The following is a 25,978-nucleotide window of genomic DNA, read 5'->3' as shown; positions in this document are numbered from 1 at the left end:
GAGGTCCAGTTACTTTACATTCTCAACATCACTTTGTACATACATGTTGTTGTTTTAAAATCTCAGTTCTTCCAGTGGGTGTGCAGTGGTGCCTCATTGTGGTTTTAATGTTTATTTCCCTGATGACTAATGATTTTAAGCGCCTTCCATGTGCCTTTTGGCTATCTCTGCATCTTCTTTTGGCAGTGTCTGCTGTAAACCCTTCGTCATTTTGTTTGTCTTCTTCTTATTGACTTGTACATGTTCTCTATATATTCTGGCAGTAATTCCTTTGTCAGATATATGTATTGTGGTTATCTTCTTCCAGTAAATGGCATGCCTTTTCATTTTTTAATCATGCTCCTCAAATCTTGAAATGCTTCAGTTGTGCCCGCAGGAAGTCATGGTCCTTCCTAAGCAAAATTTCCTATATTCTCAATTTCTTCTCAGAACTTTCTCTTTACCTTCTCAGCTCAACAGAGGCCTAGATCTTGTCTGAGGACCTTAAGCTCTTAGGTTGTGGCTACTTTTTCTCCTAACTCCTCACACTTTTGTGTCTCTTGGGGTGAGGCAGGTGTCCTTGATCCACATTGCTTCTTATTCTTCCCTACAACTCCACAGCTTCAAGTCCAAGTCATCTGATCATACTCTCTCTTACCTTCTCTGCTTCGGCTACCAATCCTCAGGTCATGCCCTATCATTCCTTCACTGCTCTACCTCCTGGTTCATTTTTCCTTTCTTGAAAACTTCTGTGGCATAATTCTCAGTGACCTCAGTATCCACATAAACTAGGGTTCCCTAGTTTGAGAACTATTGACATTTGGGGCCAGACCATTCTTGCTTGTGGGGTCTGCCCTGTACATCGTAGGATGTTGAACAGCATCTCTGATCTCTACCCACTCAATGTCAGTAGCATTCCCATCCCCCAATTCATGACAACCAAAAATGTCTCCAGACATTGCCAAGTGACCCTTGAGGGGCAGAATTGCCCTTGTTTGAGAACCACTGACCTTGAGGTTCCTTCCAGGAATGTGGTTCTCAATTCCTTCAGCTCTTCTTGCCTCTAGCTCTAATGATCTTATTTTAGATCTTGTCACTTTCAAAAACTTCATCCCTTTCTGTATACACCCTACTCACTGACCCACATTTCTTTTCTTTCCAGCTCATCCAATTTGGTCTTCCTATTCAAACAGCTCTGCTGGAAGCTGTGATCCATGGCTCCTTCCACCTTTTCCTCCATCCCCTTACTTAGTTTAGAGCCATGGTCTGTCATTATAATGACTCCTTGACATATATTATTTTTTGTTGAGAGAGAGGGATAAAGAGAAAGATATTTGTTGCTTCACTTATTTATGCATTCATTGGTTTAGTCTTGCATGTGCCCTGAGCAGGGATTGAACCCAAAACCTTGGTGTATCAGGATGATGCTCTAATCACCTGGGGTACCCAGCCAGGGCCCTGACATATATTTTAAATTCCCTTGTCTGCCTCTTGTTTTGTCACATTCACTTGCCAATACATAACCTGGTTGAAGCCAATCCCCCATCCCCTCTTCATCTGCTCTGGGCAGCCTGATGCACAGCCATGTCAGTTGGTTCCTCTTTGGATTCTTTTTTTTTTTTTAAGGTTATATTTACTTTTAGAGCGGGGAAAGGAGGGAGAAAGAGAGGGAGAGAAACATCAACAAGTTGTTGCCTCTTGAGTGCACTCTACTGGGGACCTGGCCCACAACCCAGACATATGCCCTGACTGGAAATTGAACCAGTGACATTTTGGTTCTCAGTCTGGCACTCAATCCACCGAATCACACCAGGCACAGCTTTCTTCTTTCCATTACTATACTGCCTCTCAACCTTACTGCATCCTCTGGTACCATTCATTCATCCTCTCTCACATGGTAACGTCCCACTTCTCCTTCTCCCCTCAGGCCTATCCCCTCCTTCCAACTCTCAGCTCTGACCTTGTCTGCTATCCTCTGAGCTAACACAGCCACAGACGAGAATGTCCACAGCATCCCACCACATTTATGCATCTCCACGTATGTGGGACATCAACATTGCCTTCCTTCTTGTTATCATGACAGAGCTGTCATGCTCCCAGCTAAGGCCAACTATCCACCTCCCTGGATTCCATGCCACTCAAGGTCATCACCCTATTAAGTCTCTGCTTTCTCTTACAACATCAGATGTTTCCTCTCTTCTTGATTATTCTCATTAGCCTATAAGCACATTATAATTTTTCCTATCTTACATTTTTTAATTTATTTCTTTGAGAGAGAGAGAGAGAGAGACATAGACTTGCTGCTCTACCCATTTATGTATTTATTGGCCGACTCTTATATGTGCCCTGACCAGGGATTGAACTTGCAACCTTGGTACATCGGGATGAAGCTCTAACCAACTGAGCTACCTGGCCAGGGTAATGTTTTTTCTTCTTCCTTTTTTTCTTTTAAGTTAAACATGTGATCTCACAGCATCTTCTAGCCATTATCCATCTCTTTACTCTCATTTACATACAAAATTATTTTAAGAGTTGTATCTCCTCTTGGTTTCCACTCCTTCCATTTTCATTGCCTCTTCAACACACTCTAATCAGACTTTCCCCCCACAACTCCATGGAGACATCTGTCAAGGTCTTTAGTGACTGCCAGATGGCAAAATCCAATGGTCACATGAGGGAAAATTAGAAAATACTGAGATGAATGAAAATGAAGACACATCAAAATGTGTGGGATGCAGCTAAAGCAAAGGCTCTATTTCCAAATTAGGTTCCATTCCAAGGTCCTGGGAGTTAGGATTCCGACATCTTTTCTAGGGCGGACACAATTCAACCCATAACCCATTTTGGAAGTGGGGCCGGGAAGGGACAGGCAGGGTCTCTCCCTCTGGACCACAGTGCTCTCAGCTGCGACGCTGAAGAAAAATGCTGGACTTCAGGGTTGGATTTATAAGCCTGAGTCCTTTGAACTTTAAAATATGGCAGAAATCCCAGCTGGCAGTAATGTTCCCTAAAATGCCACCTACAGATGGATAACAGGAGGGCAACAAAAGATTAACTTCAGAATAACGATTGGGATTTACTGGGTTACAGAAGAGGAGGCAATGAAAGATCCACTTTATGGAACTGTCTTACTGGAGACAGGAATGGGGCAGACGTTCTGGTAGGGAGATACTTCCAATTTAGGATTGCCAGGTTGAGTAAAGAAAAGCACAGGAGACCCATTTTCATTAGAATTTCAGATACACCAGCTATATATGTATATAATATTTATATTTGTATTCATACTCATATTTATACTACGTTGATCCCGTGCAGTATTTAGGACACACTTACCCTGAAAATTATTCATTATCCTGCCTGGAATTCAGATTTAACTGGGTATCCTGCATTTTATTCGATAATACTTCTCCAGGTAAGCAATGGAGTTAAGCCACATTGGAAGGCAATTACAATGAATTTCTTGAAACCCTGAGGCCACTTGGGGGTTGGCTGAAGCAGAAACAGTTCCTACATTTCTGAGGATGGCTCCTAAGAGGGTTCATTGATATCTTCCCTCTGCTCTACCGGAGCACTGGGAGGCAAACAAGAAGGAAGCAACTGACCCCAACGAAAACCTTGTGTGGCTCTTTCTAAGCGTTTCCTCTCCCCTGATCCTCCCACTGAGGTGAGCGCTCTTCTGGATCCACTGCTCCTTCCCTCCCCTTCCCTCCCCTCCCGTGCCCTTCCCTTCCTTTTTCCCTCCTTTTCCTTTCCTTTTTGAAAGCACTTTATCACATACGCATGTTTCCCTAAACCTAAGGCACTATAAAAACATTGACCAGATCTTGATCTTTTAGCTGCTGGGTCATGAAGTCTGTGACATCACAGGGACAAGGCCAGGGTGGGCAGGAGTCACAATGGGGCGTGGGAGGCTTGAAGCAGCAGCTAGTTACCAACCAGTGCTGCCATATTTTAATAGCTGATTTACTCATATAGGTGTGTGACTGCTGAGTAGCAGCCCTGCCCTAAATACTGTTTGTTAAATGTAGCCTGGATTTTTAATCATTCTATAAACTAATGTACTGTTCTGTGGCATGTTATAATTTTTTTTTTTTTGGTCCAGCATTATTTTGTTGAGAGTCGTTCACATTAATGTGTGTTCCTGCTGTTCATTTATTTATGTGCATTCTATTGAATGAATGCCCCACACTTTCTTGATCAAATCTACAAATCAGAAATATTCTAGGTAATTCCAGGGTTTTGCTGTGACGAACACGGCTGCTCTGAATAATCTTGTACAGGAATCCTGAGAGTGGATGTAAATCTGGGAGGAGCGTTCCCAATGCAGGATATGGTCATTTGCAACTTTATTGGATGTGGAAGAGGCAACCCACTTCATCACAAAGATTCTGGCTCCCTTTCTGTAGGGTATAGCTGAGGAGGAGCTACTCAGCCAGAGACTACATTTCCCAGCTACCCTTGCGTTTAGTTGGGTTCATGTGATTCATTTTAACCAATAGAAAGTATGCCAAAGTAAGGCTCATCCTTCTGGACTGAGGTGGTTAAGGTCATTGTGCCATATCTCTCCTTTTCCAGGAGGGCCACCCTGAGAGTTTCACGTTGGTGGTAGAAGCCACAGTTCGTGGGTGGAGTTCACATGGTCAAGATGGAAGGAGCCTGGGCCACTTGACAGACAGCCTCCCAGGGTAGATGTACACACTGCATGGACTTTGCTTATGTGTAAAATAAACTTTGAAGATGCTGAGATATATGCTGTATTTTACTATTCTAGCAATTGACCTGCCCTGCCAAATAATACACAATACAGTGTAAATTGTTTTCCAAAATCCTCTCCCTTGACCATCTCCCATTTCCACCAGTCAGGAATGGAAGTTTCCTTGCTCCTCACCCTCATCAACACTTTTTACTAGCCAACATTTTTTTAATCTTTGTATTTTGGAATACTTCAATTGCAACAGAAAAGTTGCAGGAAGAGTACAACAAAATTCTATGGATCTTTCACCCAAATTACCAGTCACTAGCGTTTTGCCATTCTCCTTCTCCCTCCCTCCATCTCTCCTTCCATTTTTACAGAACTACTTATTTTCTTTTTTTAAAATTTATTGATTTTCAGAGAGAGAGAGGAAGAGGGAGAGAGAGCGAAACATTGATTTGTTGTTCCACTTATTTATGTGTTCATGACCTGACTAGGGATCGAACCCACGACCTTGGCATATCAGGATGATGCTCTAACCAACTGAGCTTCCTGACCAGGGCTGTGTGCAGAACTGTTTCAAAGCAAGTTGCAGATGTCAGTCCCTTCACCCTAAATATATAAGCATGTGTCTCCTAAGAACTAGAATACTTTCTTATATAATCATTATTTATCAAATACAAAAACCTTATACAGATACAACACTATAGCTAATATACAGTTTATGTTCCAATTTCACCTGTTGCCCAATCATGTCCTTCATAGACTATGAAGCCCCTTCACAGCCTCTTTCCAAACCCCTGCTCCATCCTAACCTCATCTTCCTCTCTATTTCCACAACACCCATTTCAAGTCTGTCTCCAGGCTCAACTCCCTCCTTATGCTCAGATTTATCCCCAATTCCATCTTCATGTCCATCTCAACCCCAATTTATTTCATCCCCATTCTCAGCCCCCAGCCCCGCTATCCCCACGCCCACCTCCTTCCCCCTGTAGTAAGGAGATTCATAGTTCCCCCCAAATGTTCATGTCCTTGTTCCTGAAACTTGGGAATGCGTAATCTTCTGTGGCAAAAGAGATGTCTGCACGTGTGATTGACTTAAGGATCCTGGGAGGAGGAGTTACCCTGATTTGTCTGGGTGGGTCCAACCTTATCACAAGGGGTCTTTAGAAGAGGATAAACATCAGGGAAAAAGAGGTATGATGTTGAAATCAGAAGGGACATGATGCACTTTGGAGATGGAGGAAGGGGCCCTGAGCCAAAGAATGCAGGCAACCCCTAGAAGCTAGAAAGGACAAAGAATGGATTCTCTCCTGGAGCCCACAGCACGAACCAGCCCTGATGACCCCTTGATTTTAGCTCCATGAAACTCATTTTGAACTCCTGATCCCCACAACTGTAAGTTAATAAATGTGTGTTGATTTAAGCCGCTGTTGCAGCAATCATAAAAACTCACACACCCCTTCTCCCAGGCCCTGGCTCTTTGCACCTGCTCTTCGGCTTCTTTTCTTCCCCTGGCTTTAGCACCCACACACTCACCTGCCTGGCTGTCCTATTTTCCTAGTCAACTCTGTGCAGGGTGATTTCCGAAACTCTCCAGACTGAGCTGGGCGTGGGCACCTGGCCTACCTTGGGCACTATCTTGCTTCCGGCGCTTAACTCTTTCCAGAGGTCCAGAAGAGCCAGATGCCAGCAGTTGTGCCCTGCCCTAGATCTGAGTAGAGAAGAACCTCAGAGGCCACCTGGTCCAACTCCTCACGGCTCCTGCAGGCGGAAGGAGTCAGGCTGGGAGAGGCTGGGGTGGGGGTGGATGTAAGGGAGCAGGGGGGCCAGGGCTATGGCTAGACGGTGGGGTTGTTACTGCTCTGAGGGAGTGTACTCAGCTCAAGCTTTTAATTCAGGTTCTGGAAACCTCTCATTTTTAAACCTGACATCTCATCTCCCCAGAGGGTCTCGAAGGTGGCTCTCTGGGCATCTGGCAGAGTCTGAACATGGACACATTTGACACTTTGAAGATAATAGTAAGAGCAACATTAACCTCTTCTCATTCAGCACCAGTTCTGGACTGAGTCTGCAGCATTGAAAACCTCAATAGTTCCTAAGTCTTTGACGTTCACAGACCACCCTCAGGATTTTCCTCTCTCTGCCTTCTGCCTGAATTCTTATTTACTGAAGATATTTTGAAAAATAAAACTCTCTTCAAAACCTAAATCAATTGCTTTTAAAAATTATGGTAAAATATACATAATATGAAATGTATTGCCTTAACAATATTTAAGTTCACAGTTCAGTGGCATTGAGCACATCCACATTGTTTGCAGCCACCCTGCCACCCACCCACAGAACTTCATCGCCGTCCAAACTGGCGTCGAACACTGACTCCCCAGCTCCTGGCGCCCACCATTTACTTTCTGTCTCTATGAATCTGATGACTCCAGGTTCCTCATATAAATTAAATCATACAGTATTTGTTTTTTGTGTCTGGCTTCCTTCACTAAGAATCACATTCTCAAGGTTCATTCATGTTATAGCAGGTGTCAGAATTGTTTTCCTTTTGAAGACTGAGTAATATTCCAGTATATGGATATACCACATTTTGCTGATATATTTATCTGCCAATTAAAAACCTAAATCAATTACTTCAAGAAAGTATTTTGGAATAACTATACACTGACAAGAAGTTGCTAAAATTGTACAGAAAGGTCTGTGTATCCTTTACTCAGTTTTCTCCAATGGTATATCTTATGTAACTATACAATTTCCAAATCAGGAAATTTACATTGATACTATCTACAGACCTTATTCAGATTTCAACAGCTTTTACATTCATTCATGTGTGTCTCTATGCAATCATGTATAGATTTATGTAACCACCTCCAGAATTATAAAGCTTAAATCAATTTATTTTTAAAAAGAAACTTTGTGTCCCTGTCATGAATGGCAAGTAGATATGGCCAGCCATAAAACAGGCTTATTTTAAAAATAAGTACAATGTAAACAATATCTTAACATTCCAGCTGCGTACCTATTGAAGGGCTTTTTATCAAACACAGCGATTAAGTGTTAAGAGGTGTGAATGTATTAGTATCAACTGAGCCCCTCTCCTCGTACTATTGAGAATTGAAAAGGGAGTGAATTACTTGTCACACAGGTCAATGCTTCTGAATGCAGGTCCAAAAATTATCTTCCCAGGGAAACACGCCTAAGTGTTCACAACAGTCCTAAGAAGGAGGTACTATGATTATTCCTATTTTACAGATGAGGAAACTGAAGCTCAGAGAGGCGATATGGCTTGGCCCATTCACTTTCTAGCTGTGTGACCTTGGCTACCTTGCTTAACTTCTCTGGGCTTCAGTTTCCTCCTAGTGACCTGGAGATCACTGCAGGTCTTCTCTCTTAGAGTTGTTAAGAACATTAAATGAGATAATACTGAATGTTGAACACCTAGAAAAGAGCCTGGTACTGGTAAGTTGTTAGTAAAAGTGTGTCATTATTATTATCATTCGATGAGGTTGCCTTAAAGTTTAATAACTTTAAGTCAGCTGCAATAAGAAAACTTGTTGCCATTTACTGCGGGGCCTTCTCTGAGCCAGGCAGCGAGCTAAGCCCTTAACCCATTTTAGCTCTGCGTGCCTTTGTAGTAGTTGGGTATATCACTATCCTTCCCATATTACAGATGAACAAACTGAGGCACAGAGAGGTGAATTTGCTTACCCAAGGTCACACAGCTTAGGAAGAGGAGGAACTCAAAATTCAAACTCTGGTTTTTGTCTGACTCTAAAACCATAGCTTTCCATAACTCTTACAAACCAAGACTGGGGACCTCAGACCTAGAACTCTGTAGACTCCTTGCCTTCATGGGGTCTTTGAAGGTGGTCCCTGGTGGAATTTGTGACACTGTAGGCATATGGGGCCTTGACTGCCCAAGAAAAATGGCTTCAGGCCAGCTCAACCTCCAATAGCGCAGAGGGGAACAGGCTCCCCAAGGAGAAATGACTGGGCAAGGTTACCTACTACAGGGGAGCTGAGCTGAGCTCCCAGGGTGGGCGCGCAGTGGTTTGCCCCTGATATCGGGAACAACAGCATGGAACTTTGGTGGTGGCAAGTAGTAAAACCTAATGGCTAACAGCCTGGGGTCTGGACTCAGCCCTCATGTTTCCACACCTTCGTATTACCACGTACGTGCCCCTGACAAGTGGCTTTGCTCTCTCTGCCTCGGTTTGCTCATCTGTAAAGTGGGGATAGCAAGGGCACTCACCTCCGTGGGATGATGATGATGATTTTAAGTTACTGTTCTAACACAGTCCCCCTGACTCTCATTCCTAATGGGTGAGGAGGGGGGCCTCCCGTCCCACCCCCCGCTCCCTGCCTGGATAGTGCCAGCCCCTCTGCTTATGCCCAAGGCAGCCGCCACCGCATTGCCAGGCAGCCATGGTGCAACCGAAGAGCCGCTCAGCAGGTTTTTCCTCCCAGCGTGCTGTGGAGCACCAAGCTGTCATCTCCCCGCCTCGAGTGAGCCCAGCCCTACTAGGCTCGCAGGCTTTTCTCTGCTAGAGGCAGCCAGAGGGCAGCGGGCGCTGTGTCACCATGCCCAGCATCTTCGCCTACCAGAGCTCCGAGGTGGACTGGTGTGAGAGCAACTTCCTGCATTCGGAGCTGGTGGCCGAGTTCTACAACACGGTGAGGGCCAGCTGCGGGGGAATATGGGGAGCAGGGGGTGGCATGGTATAGTCTCGCTGGACTTGAGTTCAAAGCCTGGCTCCTCCACGTCCTTGCTGTGGAATCCTGTTTGAGCAGTTTGCCTCTCTGAGCCTTAGATTTCTTGTGTGCCAGGCAAGGAGTACTGGCTTTCATTCATTAATTCTTTATTTGACATCAGGCTATGTGGTAGGTTTTGGAAAGGTAGTAAAGACCAAAAAGAGTGATTCCAGGCATGCATGACCCAGGGTGATGATGTTGTAATGGGGGGCACACAACCAGCAGGGAGGGCTGGATCAGGGAGGGCTTCCTGGAGGAGGTGACTATGGCTGCTTTGTTCTTAGCTATACCCCAGCCCAGAGTGACCAACTCATCCCAGTTTCCTGGAGACTGTCCTGGTTTCAGCATTGTAAGTTTCATGTCTCAGGATATCCCTCAGTTCTGGGCATACTAGGACGGCCAGTCATCCTTCCCCCAGCCCCACACTGGAAGGGCCCCAAACCCTTGGATGCCTACATGGCAGTGGTGTTTCCCAAAGCCTGAAGGACATGAACAGACGAAGATACATGTGGCTATGCTATCCTTGTGAGGGGAACTGGGACACCATGGTGGACAAGGCAGGGTGCTTGCCTTCCTGGAGCTCCTGGGATGGTAGGTAACACAGGCTGCGTGCCTCACTCTGTGCCTGTCACTTCGTAGGTGACCAATGAACGGTGAGCAATGCAGTGGCCTTTATTGAGTGCTTCCTGTGTGCCAGGCATTGTACTAAACATTTAACGTGAAAAATCTCATTTAATCTTCACAATGACTTGGGAGTTCAGCACCATATATCATCTATTGAGTTAATCCCATTTTCCAGGTGAGAACATGGGCCTTCAGGGAGGTTGAGGATATGCCCAGGATCACCCTGGCACTTAGAGCCAGCACTGGAAATTGGCGAGTCCAGGAGAGTGTTTTGGCAGGCTGGGGAGGGGAAAGCCCAGTCCCAGGGTGGTCAGTCACTTTGACTCTGTTAGCTTTGACCTCATTGCTCCCCAGAACCAGGAGACAGAGATTCAAGGGTAGCCTGTGGTCTTCTTGGTTCTCATTCCTCCTGGCTAGAGACACTGACCCTTTCTGGTACTCAGTACCCTCACCTGAAAAATGGGAGTGGGCTGAACATGCTGGCCCCTAGAGGCTGAGCAGAGAACTGGGTGTTCTGGAGTCCCCCTCTCTGCATTCCCTGGCATCCCTGTGGTCCAGAATGTTCTCTGTTTAGCCCACCTCACAGAAGGTACTGAGAAAGGGCTGGCTCAGGTGTGGGCTGTGCTCAGGTCTAGCCACGGTCTCTTGCAAAATTCTCCTCATTCCACCCTTCTCCAGCCAGTTTCTAAAGGCAGTACATTGAACAACCCGCAGATACTTTCTGAAGTTGCAGGTCTCAAACGCTTTCTGCTCCTGACACATACGAGGAGATTTCTACACCATCATGACCCTGTGCCTACATTTCCAGATACTTATCAAACAAAAACAAATGTTACACAAAACAATGCTTACCTTTCCCTGATGGGAACACACTTGGGTATTTTTACTTCTATCAAAAAAGCTCTAGCAAACGTGTCAGGGTACAAGGAATTGAGTTATATCAGAAAGGGTTCCCCCCCAAACACTTCTGAGTATCTCAAACCCATCACCATAGCTAATAAATCGTAGTGCTCAAGGCATGGCAAACTTCTGTTGTAAAGGCAGGATAATCGATACTTTTGGCTTTTGGGGCCATACAATCTGTAGAAATGACTCAACTCTGCCACCGTAACTGGGAAGCAGCTGCAGGCCTGATGTCAACAAATGAGTGTGGTCAGGTACCAGTAAATGTTCAGCACCAGGTGGGTGCTGAAATGTGAATTTCATGTAACTTTCATACGGTAGGAAATACTGTTCTTTTAATTTTTAAAAATAACCTTTTAAAAATGTCAACATTATTCTTAGCTCATTGACCACACAAAACAAGACAGTGGGCTATAGTTTACCAACCTCTGATATAGTTTTTTATATATATACACACACACGCACATATATATATTCAAGTAGAAAACAAGATTTTTTTTTAAAGACTTTATTTACTTATTTTTTAGAGAGAGGGAAAGGGAGGGAGAAAGAGAGGGAGAGAAATATTGATGTGTGAGAGAAACATCAATAGGTTGCCTTTCGTGTGCCCCCAGCTGGGACCTGGCATACAACCTAGGCATGTGCCTTGCTTTGGAATCAAACTGGTGACCTTTCAGTTTGCAGAATGACGCCCAACCCACTGAGCCATACCAAGGTGAAAACAAGATATTTTTCTTTTTGGGCCCCTTAAAAATCAGTTTATTTCGTAGTGAATGTGGGCACACTCATAGTTTGCAGCTTCCTGAGGGAAACTAACCATTTGTGTTGAGGCATGAATTTACAAATAACCCCACCACCCTTGATGCCGAATCTTACCTCTAGGAACGATAACCAAAGAGGTAATCTCAGTCGATGGCGAGATTTATATACAAAGTCATCTCTGAGTCATTGTAATTGCAATAAGTAAGTGGATAAATAAAAAAGAATATTTTTACCACTCCGTGTAGGGCTAAGTACATTCTGCCGAAATATTATGCAGCTATTTATAAGAATGTTTTTGAGCTAGGTATGTAAATTAAAGACAAAATACATAGCAGAAATATTTTTAGAAGATTTTATTTATTTATGTGTAGAGAGAGGGGACAGGGGAAGGGGGAGAAAGAGAGGGAGAGAAACACTGATAAGTGATTGACTGCCTCTTGCACACCCGCAGTGGGGAACCTGACCTGCAACCCAGGCATATGCCCTGACCTGGAATTGAACTGGCAAACTTTTGCCTTGCAGAATGATGTCCGACCCACTGAGCCAAACCAGTCAGGACCATAGCAGAAAATTGGAAAAAAAAAAAAAAGTTCATATGGATTTCGTCATGAGCCACTTAGGAGTCACAACTCATAACTGGAAAATGCTGATCCCTGAAGAATATTTTCCTTTCTTATTGCTCAGCTTGCAAGAAGCTCTGAGCCTGAGGTAGGGGAGAGCCCAGCCCCATGTGGCCGGGGCCTGGAAAAGGAAGCAGTAGAGGACTCAGGCCAGGTGATGGGAGGCTCCAGAGAGGAGGGCACCTAAGAATTGGGGTTTGAGAGATAAATAGCAGCTCGCCCAGTGGGGTAGGAGCCTGGAGAAAGAGAACAGAAGAGAGGAAAAGGACAGATTAGTCTTGGAAGTAAAGAGGGGCTGGCCAGTTTGGGGAATGGAAATGTATTTTTCTGTGGCTAGAATATGGGCAGAAATGAAGATGGATGCTTTGAATGCTGGGTTGGAGTGTTTGAAATCTACCTGTATTCCCTGAACAAAAACATTGTGAACAACCCGTGCTGGGTGATCCTGGGGTCCTAGAGAGACTCAGCATCCCAGGATGTGGAGGGGGCTTCAGAATTAGAAATGTGTCCCCCAGACCCATGGATTGTGGTAAAGGGAGAAACAGGAGCCAGAATCAGGGCGGTGAGGAGCCATGGGTTAGGGTATGAGGCCTCACTTGCTGAGTGGGGAGGGAACCTCAACGCTTAAAGGGGAAGGAAAGGGTTGGCAAGGTTTCCAGGGCCAACCAGGAATGCCCGGCAGAGGAGCGTGTGTTCTATTGCAGGGGCACTGGGGCGCCATAGGTAACTTCTGAGCATGGGAGAGTCAAAGATGTGGGGGCAGCAGCGACAACTGGCTGATTTCACAGACAGCCAGGGGAGCCAACACAAAGTGTATTTAACAGGAACAGAGGTCAGGGGTGTGGGAGGGACTGAATCAGGTGGGGCAAGGGGAGCGGTCAAGGTGTAGGCTGCTCCAGTTTGCACCTGCTTGCTTTGGTCTGCTGGCCTCCAGGTGTGGCCTCCTTCTGGGCTGCTGATATCTTAGGAGAGTTTCAAGTGATGTTGGAAGAAGTTTCAAGGTGTCCCCTGCCCCCCGCCCAGCTCCCAGAGGCAGCTGTACTGCATTCTCCCCTGGGATCCTGTCAAAGCTTCAGAAACTCCAAACCTCATCTTCTTCATCTCTGGCCAGGTGACTCAGTTGGAACATTGTCCCATACACCAAAATGTTTCGGGTTCGATTCCCAATCAGGGTGCAAACAGGAGGCAACAGATCAATGTTTCTCTCTCTCTCTCTCTAAAATCAATAAACGTATCCTTCAGTGAGGATTAAACAAACAATCTCATCCTCTCCAGAAAGCTCCCTCTCAGACGCTTGGATATAGAACAAAGGGATGGCATGGCTGGTATGGGAACTACATGGGCGAAGACAGGGAGGTGGGAGGCAGTAGGACTGTGGGGGGTGGGTAAGAGTTGGGGGGATCAAAGAGGGAACGTGTGCAGGGGGTGTAGGGTGCAATGTCTGCACCTCCAGCACCCTCCCCATCTCCTCTTCCACTGGAGCCTTCCCTGCAGCTGGCCTCTGCCATATGGTGATTCCAGTCCCTGTCTTCCCTGAATGCTGTGTGACTCAGGCAGGAGACCTTCCCCCTCGCTGAGCCCTTGGTTGTGACTGGCAGGTCCCATGAGCTCTAAACCACCCTTCCCTTCTCTGCCTCTTTCCTCATCAACATTCATAGCAAATGCAATGAACTCTGGGCACCTCCGGCCTTCCAGTCCCCGCAGAAAACCAAGAGGGCATGGTCCCTGCCCTCAGGGAGACAGACATCATTAATGGAATAATTACACATGTGAAACTGGTGATCATGCTCATGACACAGCCAAGGCCCAGACTTGCTAGGTCCCTCTGGACCTCGGTTCTCCTTTGGAAAAACAGGCATTTGTGATCCCCCAATGTCCTGGCCTCCTTGGGGGAGGGACTCTGATGTGAGGGGACAACAACCCCTCATTTTTCTCATTATGCAACAAGAACTCACTGAGCCAGGCACTGTGTCAGGCTCTGGGGACACAGCGGTGATCAAAGCAGACGATAAGGCCTGCCCTCGGGGGACTGGTGTCCTGGGGGACGCAGGAGCAGACGATAAGCAGAAGTCAAGGGTACAGAATGGTGGTATGCGCTGGGGAAGGAAACCTCATACCCGGCAAATGTTTACTGAGCACACATTGAAAGAGGGGGCAACTGTGGGGTGCAGAGAGCACTTAATTCGTAGAACCAGGGAGAGGATGAAGCTGGTCCTAGACAAGCCAAATGTCCATCAGCTAATGATGGATAAACACAATGCGATCTAGCCATACCATGGAATACTACTCAGCCATCAAAAGGAGTGAAGCTGGACACATGATGAACCTTGAACACATGACACTCAATGAGAGAAGCCACACACAAATGGTCACACAGTGTGTGATTCCCTTTATATGAAACGTCCAGAACAGGCACGTCCGCAGACAGAAAGTGTGTTAGTGGGCATCACGGGCTGGGGGAGGGGGATGGGGAGTGACCGCTGATGGCGACAGGGGTTCTTTTTTGGGGTGACGGAGTGTTCTGAAATTAGATAGTGATGACAGTTGCACAACCTTGTGAAGAGACTAAGATCCACTGACTTGTATAATTTAAAGGAGTGAATTTCACAGTGCGTGAATTATATCTCGAATTAAAGACAGAGATATTGATATTAAAAAGAACCTCACTGTTCTTTGCATATTCTAAGCATTAAATAAATTGAAGCTATTATTATTTCAAGTAAACATAACATAGAGATGTAAAAGTGTCCATGTGTTAATTATAGTTGATGTTTATTAATTTTATTTAATCTCCATAACAATTCTATGTAGTAGGTATACTTATTCTTCCACTTTGCAGATGGGTAAATAAAGGCTCAGAGAGGTTATGTTTCCTTCTCAGGGTTGCACAGCATGTAATTGCCAGTGCACAAAAGTTGCAAATGCTGGAAGTTCCAGTGCGAAGACGAGGCTCCCTCATCCCAGAGTCTCTCACTTAACCACTGTGTCATAAACAGCTCATTCATGCATCTAATTCATGCAAGCAGGTCCCATGCAGGGAGGAATTATGGCTGCGGCTGGTGTTATTGCTCAGCTCAGCACCAACATTGTGCTCACCTGTTAAATGGGTGCACACAGAGGTCCTCTACAGGTGATAGAGCCAGGTGGGGGCGCTGGGAGTTTGAGCTATGGCAGCGGGGAGAACAAGCAAAGTGGTCTTGACCATGTTCATTGATTTGATTGATTCAACAAACTTTTCTTGAGTGTCTATTTGGTGCCCAGCATGATAGGTGTTGGGAACATGGCTGAGGATAAAACAGGTATTTCTTGTTCCCCATGGAAGTCACAGTTCAGTGGGGAGGGCACAGACAATAAAGGCAGCGAGAATAAATCAATGGACTCCTCCAGGGAAACAATGGATCTGCAGAGAAGCTGCTAGTGGAGACGGGGTGGTCGTGGGGGCTGCGGGTTCAGCCTGGGATGGTTGGAGTGAATGAGAAGCAGGATCCCTCTCTGCCTCTTCCAGAGGCTGAGGTGCGGAGTCAACTCAGGTCAATATCTCCCTCCCTTCTCTTCCTTCCCTTCCTCCCTTTCTCCTTCCCTTCTTCTCCCACTTCTTTCATCCCCCTTTCTTACTTCTTTTCCTCCCCTTCTCCTTCCTCCCTCCCTCCCTTGATCTTTCCTTTCCTTCTTCCAGCCCTAAAGTATCCAGCCACATGTATTTACCAGACGCCCTGCTGGGGACTGGTGGTAAAAAAACAAACGTACTAGAATAACAACAACATGGTTGTACACAGCTGTTACAGCTCCTGTGCCAGACACTGCATGCAGTGTTCACATGTATCTTGACATGCGTTATTATCTACAAAAATATACCGAGTATCTACTACATGCCAGGCACTGTTCTAGACACGGGTGTTCGCAGCAGTGAACAAAATAGATAGACTCCCAGCGCCGGGCCACTTGGTTCTTTAATCTTCACCATGGCGCTTAGAGGCAGAGGAGGACATTGGGGCACAGAATGTCCTCAAATCCTGACTGGATACACATTGTGAGGGCAGGGACTTTGTGTTCAGGCACTGTTAAGGTCCTTGAGCACATAGCAGGTACTGAAGGAATGGTTGCTGAGTGAGTGAGGGAGGGAATGAATGAGTGAATGAATGAATGAATGAACGAATGAATGAGGCACCTGATGGGGCTGAGGCCCAGGGAGTCCAATGCAGGTGTGTCCAGAGCTGAGGGCTGGGCTGGCTCTGGACACGATTCCGGATGGTGCCTTTCCTGCCTCACCGAGTCTGGGTGGGGCCGACGGTTGGGAAACCTGGGGACCCAGCCCCAGAGGGCAGGGAGGGGGCCCTGGCATCTTTTCTGATGCTATCAGAGACTGTGGAGCCAGTTGTCGCCCATTAGTCATAGGCTCCGCCTGGTGCTCTGCCCTCATTCCGCGCTCCTGGCTCAGTTCTGCAGGCCTCTGAGCTTGGAGCGGCTACATCACTAGTAAGACTGTTATTATTATTTCCCCAACAACAGCAGCAGCCCTTGCTATTTATTGAAGCAGGGAAGCCTGCTCTTCATCACTGCCACCTGTTTAGTCTTCCTGTCTTCTAAGGCAGGGGACAAATCAAATCCAGAGTCTTCCAGGGCTGTGCAACCGCAGAGAAGTCACTCCACCTCTCTGAGATTCAATTTTCTCATTGCTAAACAAGAACTAGAATGCTGGGCTTTGGTGGCGGTGGGGGGGGGATGGGCAAGGATTAAAATCAATCTCCGTAAAGGCGTGTGGTCAAAAGATGAGAAAATAAGTCATAGTGCCTTCTATCCAGAACTTTCTAGATGCGAGACCCTCTGTCAGGTGTTTTTACACATGTGATGGGTGATCCACCTGACTCTGTTCTGGTCAATGAGAAATATTTATTGAGTACCTACTATATTCTGGTTCCTGAGGTTATGACGGGAAATGGAGAAGACACAGCTCATGTGCTCTTAAGAGCCAGGTGGTTCCAGAGCACCTGGACAAGCGTGAGGAAGTGGGACAGCAATGGGCACAAAAGAAGGCCACCTAATCCTGCCTTGGGGGATTGGAAAATCTTTAGAAGAAATGATACCCAGGTGACAGATGAAGTAGTAGTTGGCTTGGCAAGGAGGGGTGAGTGGAGAGCAGTGTTCCAGGCAGTGGGAACAGCACGTGCAAACTCCTGGAGATAAGAGTAAGTGTGGCTCATTTGGAGGAACTGAGTTATTTCTTCTGCCAGGATTATAAAGTTAAAGGTGAAGAGAGGTGAGTATAATGGAGGGAGTTTATAAACCAAGTTTTAAGAACTTGGGTTTTACGTATGGGAGTCACAGATGTGATCGATTGGTTGATTGATTTAGAGTTTAAAGAGCCAGATGTATTTCAAATGGAAGCTTTAAAGTTTGGGAGACTGGTTGGCTCAGCATCTTCAAGCATATGTTAATATGTTCAAGGGTAGGTGTCTGACTGAAGGCAAAGCGGAAAGCAGATTTGTTTGGGATTTTGCCCATTTGGTATCCATGGCCCCATTTTTTCTTAGACAACCAATTGCTCCTCCCTACTGGTTATGGTCTCGATGGATGGTCAGTCAAGGCGCTCCCCCTCCTCTGCCAAGGGTGGGATGTGGCCCAGGCTACACTCTCCAAAATCTGATTCTTGGGCTTGGACATAAGTACTGAACATAGTCGTTTCCTTTCATGCCAAAAGTTGCCTCCTGAAGAGATTGTCCATTCAAGGGTTAGAGCTGCTCTGGTTTCTTGTTTTTCTTGTCTCTGCAATTCCTTTGATTAATGAGCTCCACATATTGAATGAATGAATGAATGAACGATACACACACACACTCGCATATATAATGTTTACAGTATAAATTTACCAGAATCATTTTCTGTTTCTTTCTACAAAAGAGAAATAGCTAACATACTAATGGTGATGGTTTTGTTGGATTTAAGCAATAGAAAGCTAGCTTAAGCAAAAAACAAAACCAAAGAAACAGGGGAGAGAGGGAGAGAGAGAGAGAGAGAGAGAGAGAGAGAGAATGCATTATGAAAACACTGAAATATTTTACAGAGTGGAAAGATGAGTTGCCTGGGAGAGCTTGGGGCCTAGTGCAGGTCTGGAGGATTCAGCTGAAGGGAAAATACTGCCCTTGAGTGTTTGTGTTTTATTCTCAGCCTCATCTCCTCATGGTGGCAAGATGGCTTCTACATCTTAAACATCATGACAATATTCAAAGGCCTCGCCTGAGAGTTGCCAACTGTGCAACTCAGTTTTGGTAACTCTTAGGTTCTGCATCTGTTTCAAGTTTTAAATTCCCCAAAGAGAAAATCCGATTGGCTCAGTTTGGGACAGGATCTTCTCCAGCGGGGTGGGGTCCCATGATACAGACAGGGCAAGTGTGTTTGGGGGGCAAGTCTGTTCTAGGGAATCCCGGGGGTCACTGGACAAAATTTCAAGAACCGCATCTCCAAGGATATCAGAACAGAAAGAAGAAAAGAACCAAGAAATATGATGATGTTAAGCTGCTGAGTTAACCTATTCCAGAACCATCTACATCTAGACTTCTATTTTGTTTTAATTTATTGAAACTTTTGCATCTTAAACATCACAATAATGTCCGAAGGCCTTTTCACTGGGCCTGATTTCAATAAAGAGAACTTTCCTAGAAGTCCCTCATCAGACCTTCCACCGTGTTTCACGGTCAGAATTAAATCGCACACTTATTCCTCAACCAGCCATTGCCAATGAGAAGGATTCATGCCCTGGGACTAATCCTACTTCCCTGAAAGTCATGTCCTCCTGAGATGTGGACATAATTTGGGTTTATATAGTGAGGAAGAAAGGTGGTACATGTAACTTAAGGTATAGGTTCAGCTGCATTTTGATCCACAGGAAGTGGAATGCAAACTTTAAGCTGCTTATTAAGAACTTATCTGAAAGTAATAGATTTATTTGCATTCCTATACCATTGGTCACACTATGTCAAAAGGGCATGGTGCATCGCAAGGAAGGCTAGGAAGTGTAGTCTTTAGCTGAGTGGTTGTGTGCCTAGCTAAAACTTGGGGGATAGTATTTTTACAAGGAATAAAGGGAGGATGTAGGTAGAATGTTAGTAGATGGTCATTGCCACTCTCATTGAATGAATGAATGAATGAATCTCAGCTTTGAGAAACTGAGAAAATGTCAATAAGATAATGGATGGAGTTATGGATCTACTGATGACCCGTTGACTGTCAAGGTCAGCTGAAGGACTTGACAAACTCTGGGTGGCTGCATTGCCTGAAAGGTGACAGGTGACCGACTGGCTAATGACTGAAGGTCTGGATATAAGGGCAGCCCTCCTCTGCTTCCTGTGTCTGACACCCCCTTGCTATGTCCTCCTCTTCTCCAGTTCAGCAATGTCACCTTTTTCATCTTTGGGCCTCTCATGATGTTCCTGATGCACCCCTATGCCCAGAAACGCTCCCGCTGGATTTATGGCATCTGTGTCCTCTTCATGGTCATAGGTAGGTGAGGGTCCGTGACAGTGGGGCACCAGCAATGGGAAGGAACACCTCCTTGACCACTTGTCTTTGTCTCTTTCTCCAGGCCTCTTCTCCATGTACTTCCACATGACACTCAGCTTCCTGGGCCAACTGCTAGATGAGATCTCTATTCTGTGGATGCTGGCTGGTGGCTACAGCATATGGCTGCCCCGCTGCTACTTCCCCACCTTCCTAAAGGAAAACAGGTGGGGTGGGGGCTAGCCCTCTGGTGATCCTGTTGGAGCCTACCTGGGCTCCTGGGTCCCCTCCCCGAGCCCCCTTGTGGTCCTTGAAATCCCTTCCCTGACTGCGCCAGGACTTTCTCTTGCCCCTGTCTGACTTAACTGGGCTCCCCTGGTGCCCTGCACTAAGTGTAGTACTTGGAATTTCTAGAATTCCCCCCAGATGGCATGGGACCTCCTCTAGACTCTGTCTGAGCTCCCCTGGGGGTCCCAGGACCCCATGCCTAAGCTTACCTAGCCCCAGGGACCTATCCCCTAGGCCTATCAGCTGGGCTCCCTGGAATCTTTTATACAGTCCTCCTAGGTGGCCCCCTTGACCTGCACCCCCTCTGAAATTCTCTCTTGACCTTGACTCTTCTGAGCCCTCCAAGACCCCTCAAGTGATAGCTTCTGGGACCCCTGCATTTCCTTCCTTAATTCCATCTGGGCCCTCCCTGAATTTCTTGCCTGACCTCCCCTGGGCCTTGGCACCCTTCACCGGCTCATCTGGGCCCTGAGATCCTCTGCTGAGCCTGCCTAGGAGCCTCAAGACTTTTCTCTGAGCCCATTTGGGCTCTTTGGAACTCCCTCCACTTTCTTACCCACCTGTGCCACAAGGTCTCCATGTCAACCTGCCTAACCTCTCTCCAAGGACCCTCCCCCACAACCCCCATAACTGAGCCTTCTCCCTCTAGGCTCCAGTTCATCTGCCTCGTCGTCGTCACCACCATGGTCAGTACCTTCCTGTCCTTCCTGAAGCCTACAGTCAATGCGTATGCCCTCAACAGCATCGCCGTGCACATCCTCTACATCGTCTTCCAGGAGTACAGGAAGTGGGTGGCTCCCGTCCCCGCTCCAGGACTGCCCTCCCCCGCCTCCCCGCTTTCCACCCCCTACCCCCCCCCCCGCCCCGCTCCCCATCCTCAGCAGGCACAGAGTTCTTGTTAACTCCCTGCTCAAGATCATCCACAAACAAGGGGCAGGGCTAGAATTTGAACCTAAGGTTGTCTGACTGCAGAGTCGGTCTTTTATTATGAACCCCTCCAACACATATATACAAGCAGAGAGTGTTGCATCATAAACCTCCATGTGCCCACCAACCAGCCCAGATAACCATCAACACTTTACCAGCCCGCATTACTTATTCCCTCTCAGATTTCATATCATGGCACCCATTAATTCCTCAGGATTTCACTCTCCCAATAAAGAATTATTACTATTTTAACCCACGCTAGGTCTTAGTGGGATAGAGAGGGAACTCTTAAAGGGGGCCATTTGAAGAGAGTTGAAAAAGAGGGTAATTTACAAAGGAGAGGACAGGGTGTAGGAAAATCACTAGGGTCATTTAAAACTCCTGTGCTAATAAGAGGGCGATTCTATGACCATCAGGAGACCTGGGGTGAGAGGTGATTGCAAGAATCTGGAAGGAGAGAGCCCACAAGGTCTCCTTGGCAAGAGCTGTGACCTCCAGTTGCTGGTTGCTGCCAGCCTGAGCCAACCCTACAGGGAGGGAGCTCTGAAAACAAGTCTAACAGTACCTTCCCTCGCCCTTCGGCTTCCTGCTGGGGCTCCCCATTGGCCGGCCCTGCTGGAAACCATTGGCCAAACCAACTGGAAGCTCAAGGACAAGGGAGACTCTGGATTGGGTCCACACAACCCAGCACCATCCCCTATCCCTTCCCCCAAGTCATAGGAGAGGGTGAAGAAGGGCAGGGAAGAATACAGAGGGACAAATGGAAGATATGGCACACACACTTCTATACTTCTATCAAAGTTAGTGATACTCCCTTAAAATAGTATCTAATACTGAGTTCTCATTGACATTTTCTCAGTGTCTCAAAGATGCCTTCTTACACCTGGTCTTATTTAAATCAGGATCCAAACCAGTCTCTTGGGTCTTTATTTCATAAGAGCGCCTCCTTTTCTCATGTCTGTTAGTAACATTTACTCAGTCATTTGTCCTGTGGAACCTCCCACGTTCTGGATTTGACTGACTGCTTCCCATGGCATCTTTAAACATGTTGCCTTATTTTTTTAAAAAAGATTTTTATTTTTACAGAGAGGGGAAGGGAGGGAGAAAGAGAGGGAGAGAAGCACTAAAATGTGGTTCCTTCTTGTGAGCCCCTCACCGGGGACCTGGCCTGCAACCCAGGTATGTGCCCTGGCTGGGAATCGAATCGGCGACCCTTTGGTTCGCAGGCCAGCACTCAATCCACTGAGCCACACCAACCAGGGCTCCTTATTATTTATTTATTTATTTATTTATTTCCTGCAAATTAATAGTTAGATCTAGATTTAGGTTTGACAATTTTTAGGCCAGGATATTCCCTGTGTGGTGCTGGGTGCTTCTTGTCCCACCCTTCAGGGCTGCTGAAAGAGTGGCTGTCCCACAGCGAGGGCTGCGACGGTGGATCAGAGGATTTCAATGTCCCCTATTCCTTTATTAGAGAAGTTTCCCACTCACCTGCCACCGAATGACTTCAGTAGCCACTGAGGCCCCTGCCTCCATCCATGATCTCATTAGAGGGTGCAGAAGGGGGATTTGCAGATTCTAGTACTCCCTCTGCATGGATTAGCTGGAGTTCTTCCATCAAAGGCTTTCGCTTATCAACCTTGAAATAGAGTTTGAACAGAACAGGCCATTGATTCTTTCCCATTATTTATCAAAGTAATGATTTGGTGCCTTGGTTATCGGTAGGAGGGACAAATGAGGTTGGTTTTGTTTCTAAGTGTTGTTATGAACTCAAGGATGTTTACATTTCCAAAGTGTTTTAACCCATTTGGGTCACTGCGCTCCATCTTTAACTTTTTATTTTGAAATTATTATAGACTCGTAGCGAGTTGCAGAAAGAGCACAGAGTTCTGCACACTCCTCCCCCAGCTTCCCCCACGCCCGCCGCCTCCCACCAGTGGCAGCATCTTATGTGACCATGGTACCACCTCCAAAGGGGAAGATTAACTGTTAACTAGACCACAGACTTTGTTCAGATTTCACCGGTTCTTACTCATTATGTTTTCTCTGTTGTCCAAACTGTCTCATTTTAGGCTCGTGGGCAGGGCCTGTGCTTTTAACCATAAATGAGTTGCATAAGACATGTAACATGGGGAGTTACATGTCTTATGTAACCCCCAATACTCTTTCCTAAGGGACTCTGGGCTAGTCCTGCCGCCAGGGAAATGTTCATGGAATCTGTGGTCCTGAGTCATCCCAAGACATGGCTATCAGAGAATCACCCTCCCACAGACAGTCACACACATTGTCATAGCCACACAGACTCACAGGTACACACACCCACACACCCAAACACACCAACACAGAAGGGCTTGTTCATTACGAATTTTACAACCTGACAACCCTGGTTCAAACCCTGGCTCTGTTCTTTGTTAGCTGTGTAACCTTGGGTGGAGGGGTGGGGGCTGTGGGTTGAGACATAATCTTATGGGCCTCAGGTGTCTCGCCTACAAAATGGGAAAATTAGCAATGTTGTGAGGACAGAGCTTCCATGTGAAGGGCCCATAGAACTGAACCCGGCATCCTGTGAGTACTCCGCAAATGTTAGGCTTGAGCACAGATGAGGCCACTCCCCCTGGCACCCTGGCTCCTTCCCTCTTCCCAGCCTCCTCTCCCTGGTGGGGGAATGTCTCACCAGCCCCTGCAAGCTCTACTTCCTGCATCAGGTCCTCAACTCCCTTCCGCCCTTTCTAGGACCAGTGATAAGCAGCTTCGACATCTCATTGAAGTCTCCGTGGTTTTGTGGGCTTTTGCATTGGCCAGCTGGATCAGTGACCGCTTCCTTTGCAGTTTTTGGCAGCAGATTAATTTCTTCTACCTGCACAGCATCTGGTAAGCACCTACCCTGTGGTCCGGGGCCCCAGAACAAGAAAATCTCAGATACCAGGGCTTGGAGCAGCAGCCTGGGGACATAGAGGGAAGGCACAGATGCTGGGTATTGTGTATGTGATGGGTAACTGGCTGCCATCAGGAAGTCAGTTCCAGAAGGTTCCTTTGGATGGTCACATCTCATGAGGAGTAGGAAGAGAACTCGGGCGGGGCTGGGCCCTCCAGCTGGCCGCAGAAGCTCCCGGGGCCCTCACTCCCCTCTCCTTGCACCCCACAGGCATGTGCTCATCAGCATCACCTTCCCTTATGGCATGGTCACTATGGCCTTGGTGGACGCCAGGTACGAGATGCCAGGCCAGACACTCAAAGTCCGCTACTGGCCCCGGGACACTTGGCCTGTGGGGCTGCCCTACGTGGAAATCAGCGGTGACCACAAGAACTGCTAAGTCTGCCTGTTTCTTGACTCTCCAACCACTTGCCAACTCTCCTGTGTCATGAGAAGAGACGCTCGGATCAGGGGTCTGAGAGACACAGCTCCTTCCTCCAGCTCCTTTTCCCATCCTCCTTGTCCTGCGTGGCTCCACCCCAAGGCAGGGGGTGCACTTCGTGACTTCTCTGTGCAGCAGTCTGACGACCCTGTGGGGCTGCCGGGTGTAGCTCCCCTCCACGACCTGCTCTTCCTCACTTTCATTTCTGCCGTGTGTTCCCTGCTTCCCTGTGGTCACACAACCTGGTGGGGCTGGATCACCAGCTGCTGTGATTATGTGGCATCAACTGGGAATGACCTCAGGCCGAAGCTTGGTTCACATGCATCTCACTAACAGCGGCGGTCTCTCCCAGACTCTTTGGACCAATCTTTGGCCATACAAAATCCCTGGTACTTAGGGGCCATCCCTGAGAATGGACGTTTTCTAGTCACCTCATTCTGCCCTCACGCATGCATGTAGAGACCTTGCAGACCTTCGCAGACGTTCACATGTGGACTTCTGTGGCCATCTCACTGGCTGACAGTGGAATGACATGGACACCTGGATAGGCAGTCTAGGTGCCGTCAGGGCACAAGCATCGGGAATGGAGCCGGAGTGGCCGGCACAGGGGAGGGAAGGGGAGAAGTGAGGGGAAAGGGGGAGGATGTTTTTCACTGTGGTTGAGAGCACAGGGCTCTAAGTCGGGAGACCTAAGTTTGCATCCTGCTCAACCATTTCCCAGTTGTACAGTCTTGGGGAATTGATTTTTCCTACCTATAAAGCCCAAACACCTTGCCTGTAAAAGGGAGGTACTCCTTCCTTTATGGAATTTCTGTGTGAATAAAACAAGATAATGTATGTAAAGTGCTTAGCATGGAGTCTGGCCAACATCTGTCCATCCACTCATCCTTTAATTTATTTGTCTGTCCATCCATTGAATCATTCCTTGAAACATCCATTCATCTATCCACTTATCCATTCATCCATCACATATTATCCTTCCATTTATCTATTTAACTGGTTGTTATCTATACCTCATCCTCCATTAATCCATTCATTTATATTTAGCCATCCATTTTATTAATTTATCCATCAAAATTTTTCAATCATCCCTCTGCCCATCCAGGTATCCAATTATTTACCCATTATCCATTCACCCACGTTGAGTCATCTAGTTATCTATTTATCCATCCAAATCATTCTGTCATTCTTCCAATCACCCCACCTGTTCATTCATTCACTCACTTCTCTCTTCAGCAAATATACATTGTCTACTCTATGTCTTATAGCAGCCTCTGGGGGTACAAGGCAACAAAGCCATACAAAGTTCCTGCCCTAATGAGGAGTCACATATTAGATGAAAGACACACCGTCAAGGCACTCTCGGGCACTGATGAATCTGCCTGAAAGATAGAGCATGGTGACATTCTAGAGACCCACGGCATGGTGGAGCAGCTCTCTTAACTGGAAAGTGAATGGGGACTGCCCCTTTTAGGTGAGACGTCAATGACAAGAGTAAACGAACCATAACAAGAGCTGGGAAAGATCGTTCTGTGCACAGGAAATAGCAGGTGTGAAACTCCTGGGATGGGAATGCA

At 46.8% G+C, this 25,978-nt stretch overlaps 1 protein-coding gene across 1 annotated transcript; it reads left to right on the top strand.

The window, feature by feature from the left end:
• Window positions 1–9,259: 9,259 nt before the first annotated feature.
• Window positions 9,260–24,359, top strand: ACER1 (alkaline ceramidase 1). The gene is made up of 6 exons (XM_054562038.1): window positions 9,260–9,352; window positions 19,719–19,833; window positions 19,916–20,057; window positions 20,768–20,905; window positions 23,779–23,916; window positions 24,191–24,359. Exons 1-6 carry the CDS (start codon window positions 9,260–9,262, stop codon window positions 24,357–24,359), a joined length of 795 nt encoding a protein of 264 aa, XP_054418013.1.
• The last annotated feature ends 1,619 nt before the right edge of the window (window positions 24,360–25,978 follow it).

Source organism: Pteronotus mesoamericanus, unplaced genomic scaffold (genome assembly GCF_021234165.1).
Source record: "Pteronotus mesoamericanus isolate MK-2021 breed Mesoamerican mustached bat unplaced genomic scaffold, CSHL_Meso_final scaffold_636, whole genome shotgun sequence".
Classification (NCBI taxonomy): Eukaryota; Metazoa; Chordata; class Mammalia; order Chiroptera; family Mormoopidae; genus Pteronotus; species Pteronotus mesoamericanus.
The sequence above is the reverse complement of the archived record's forward strand: the minus strand, read 5'-3'. Positions and strand labels throughout refer to the sequence as shown.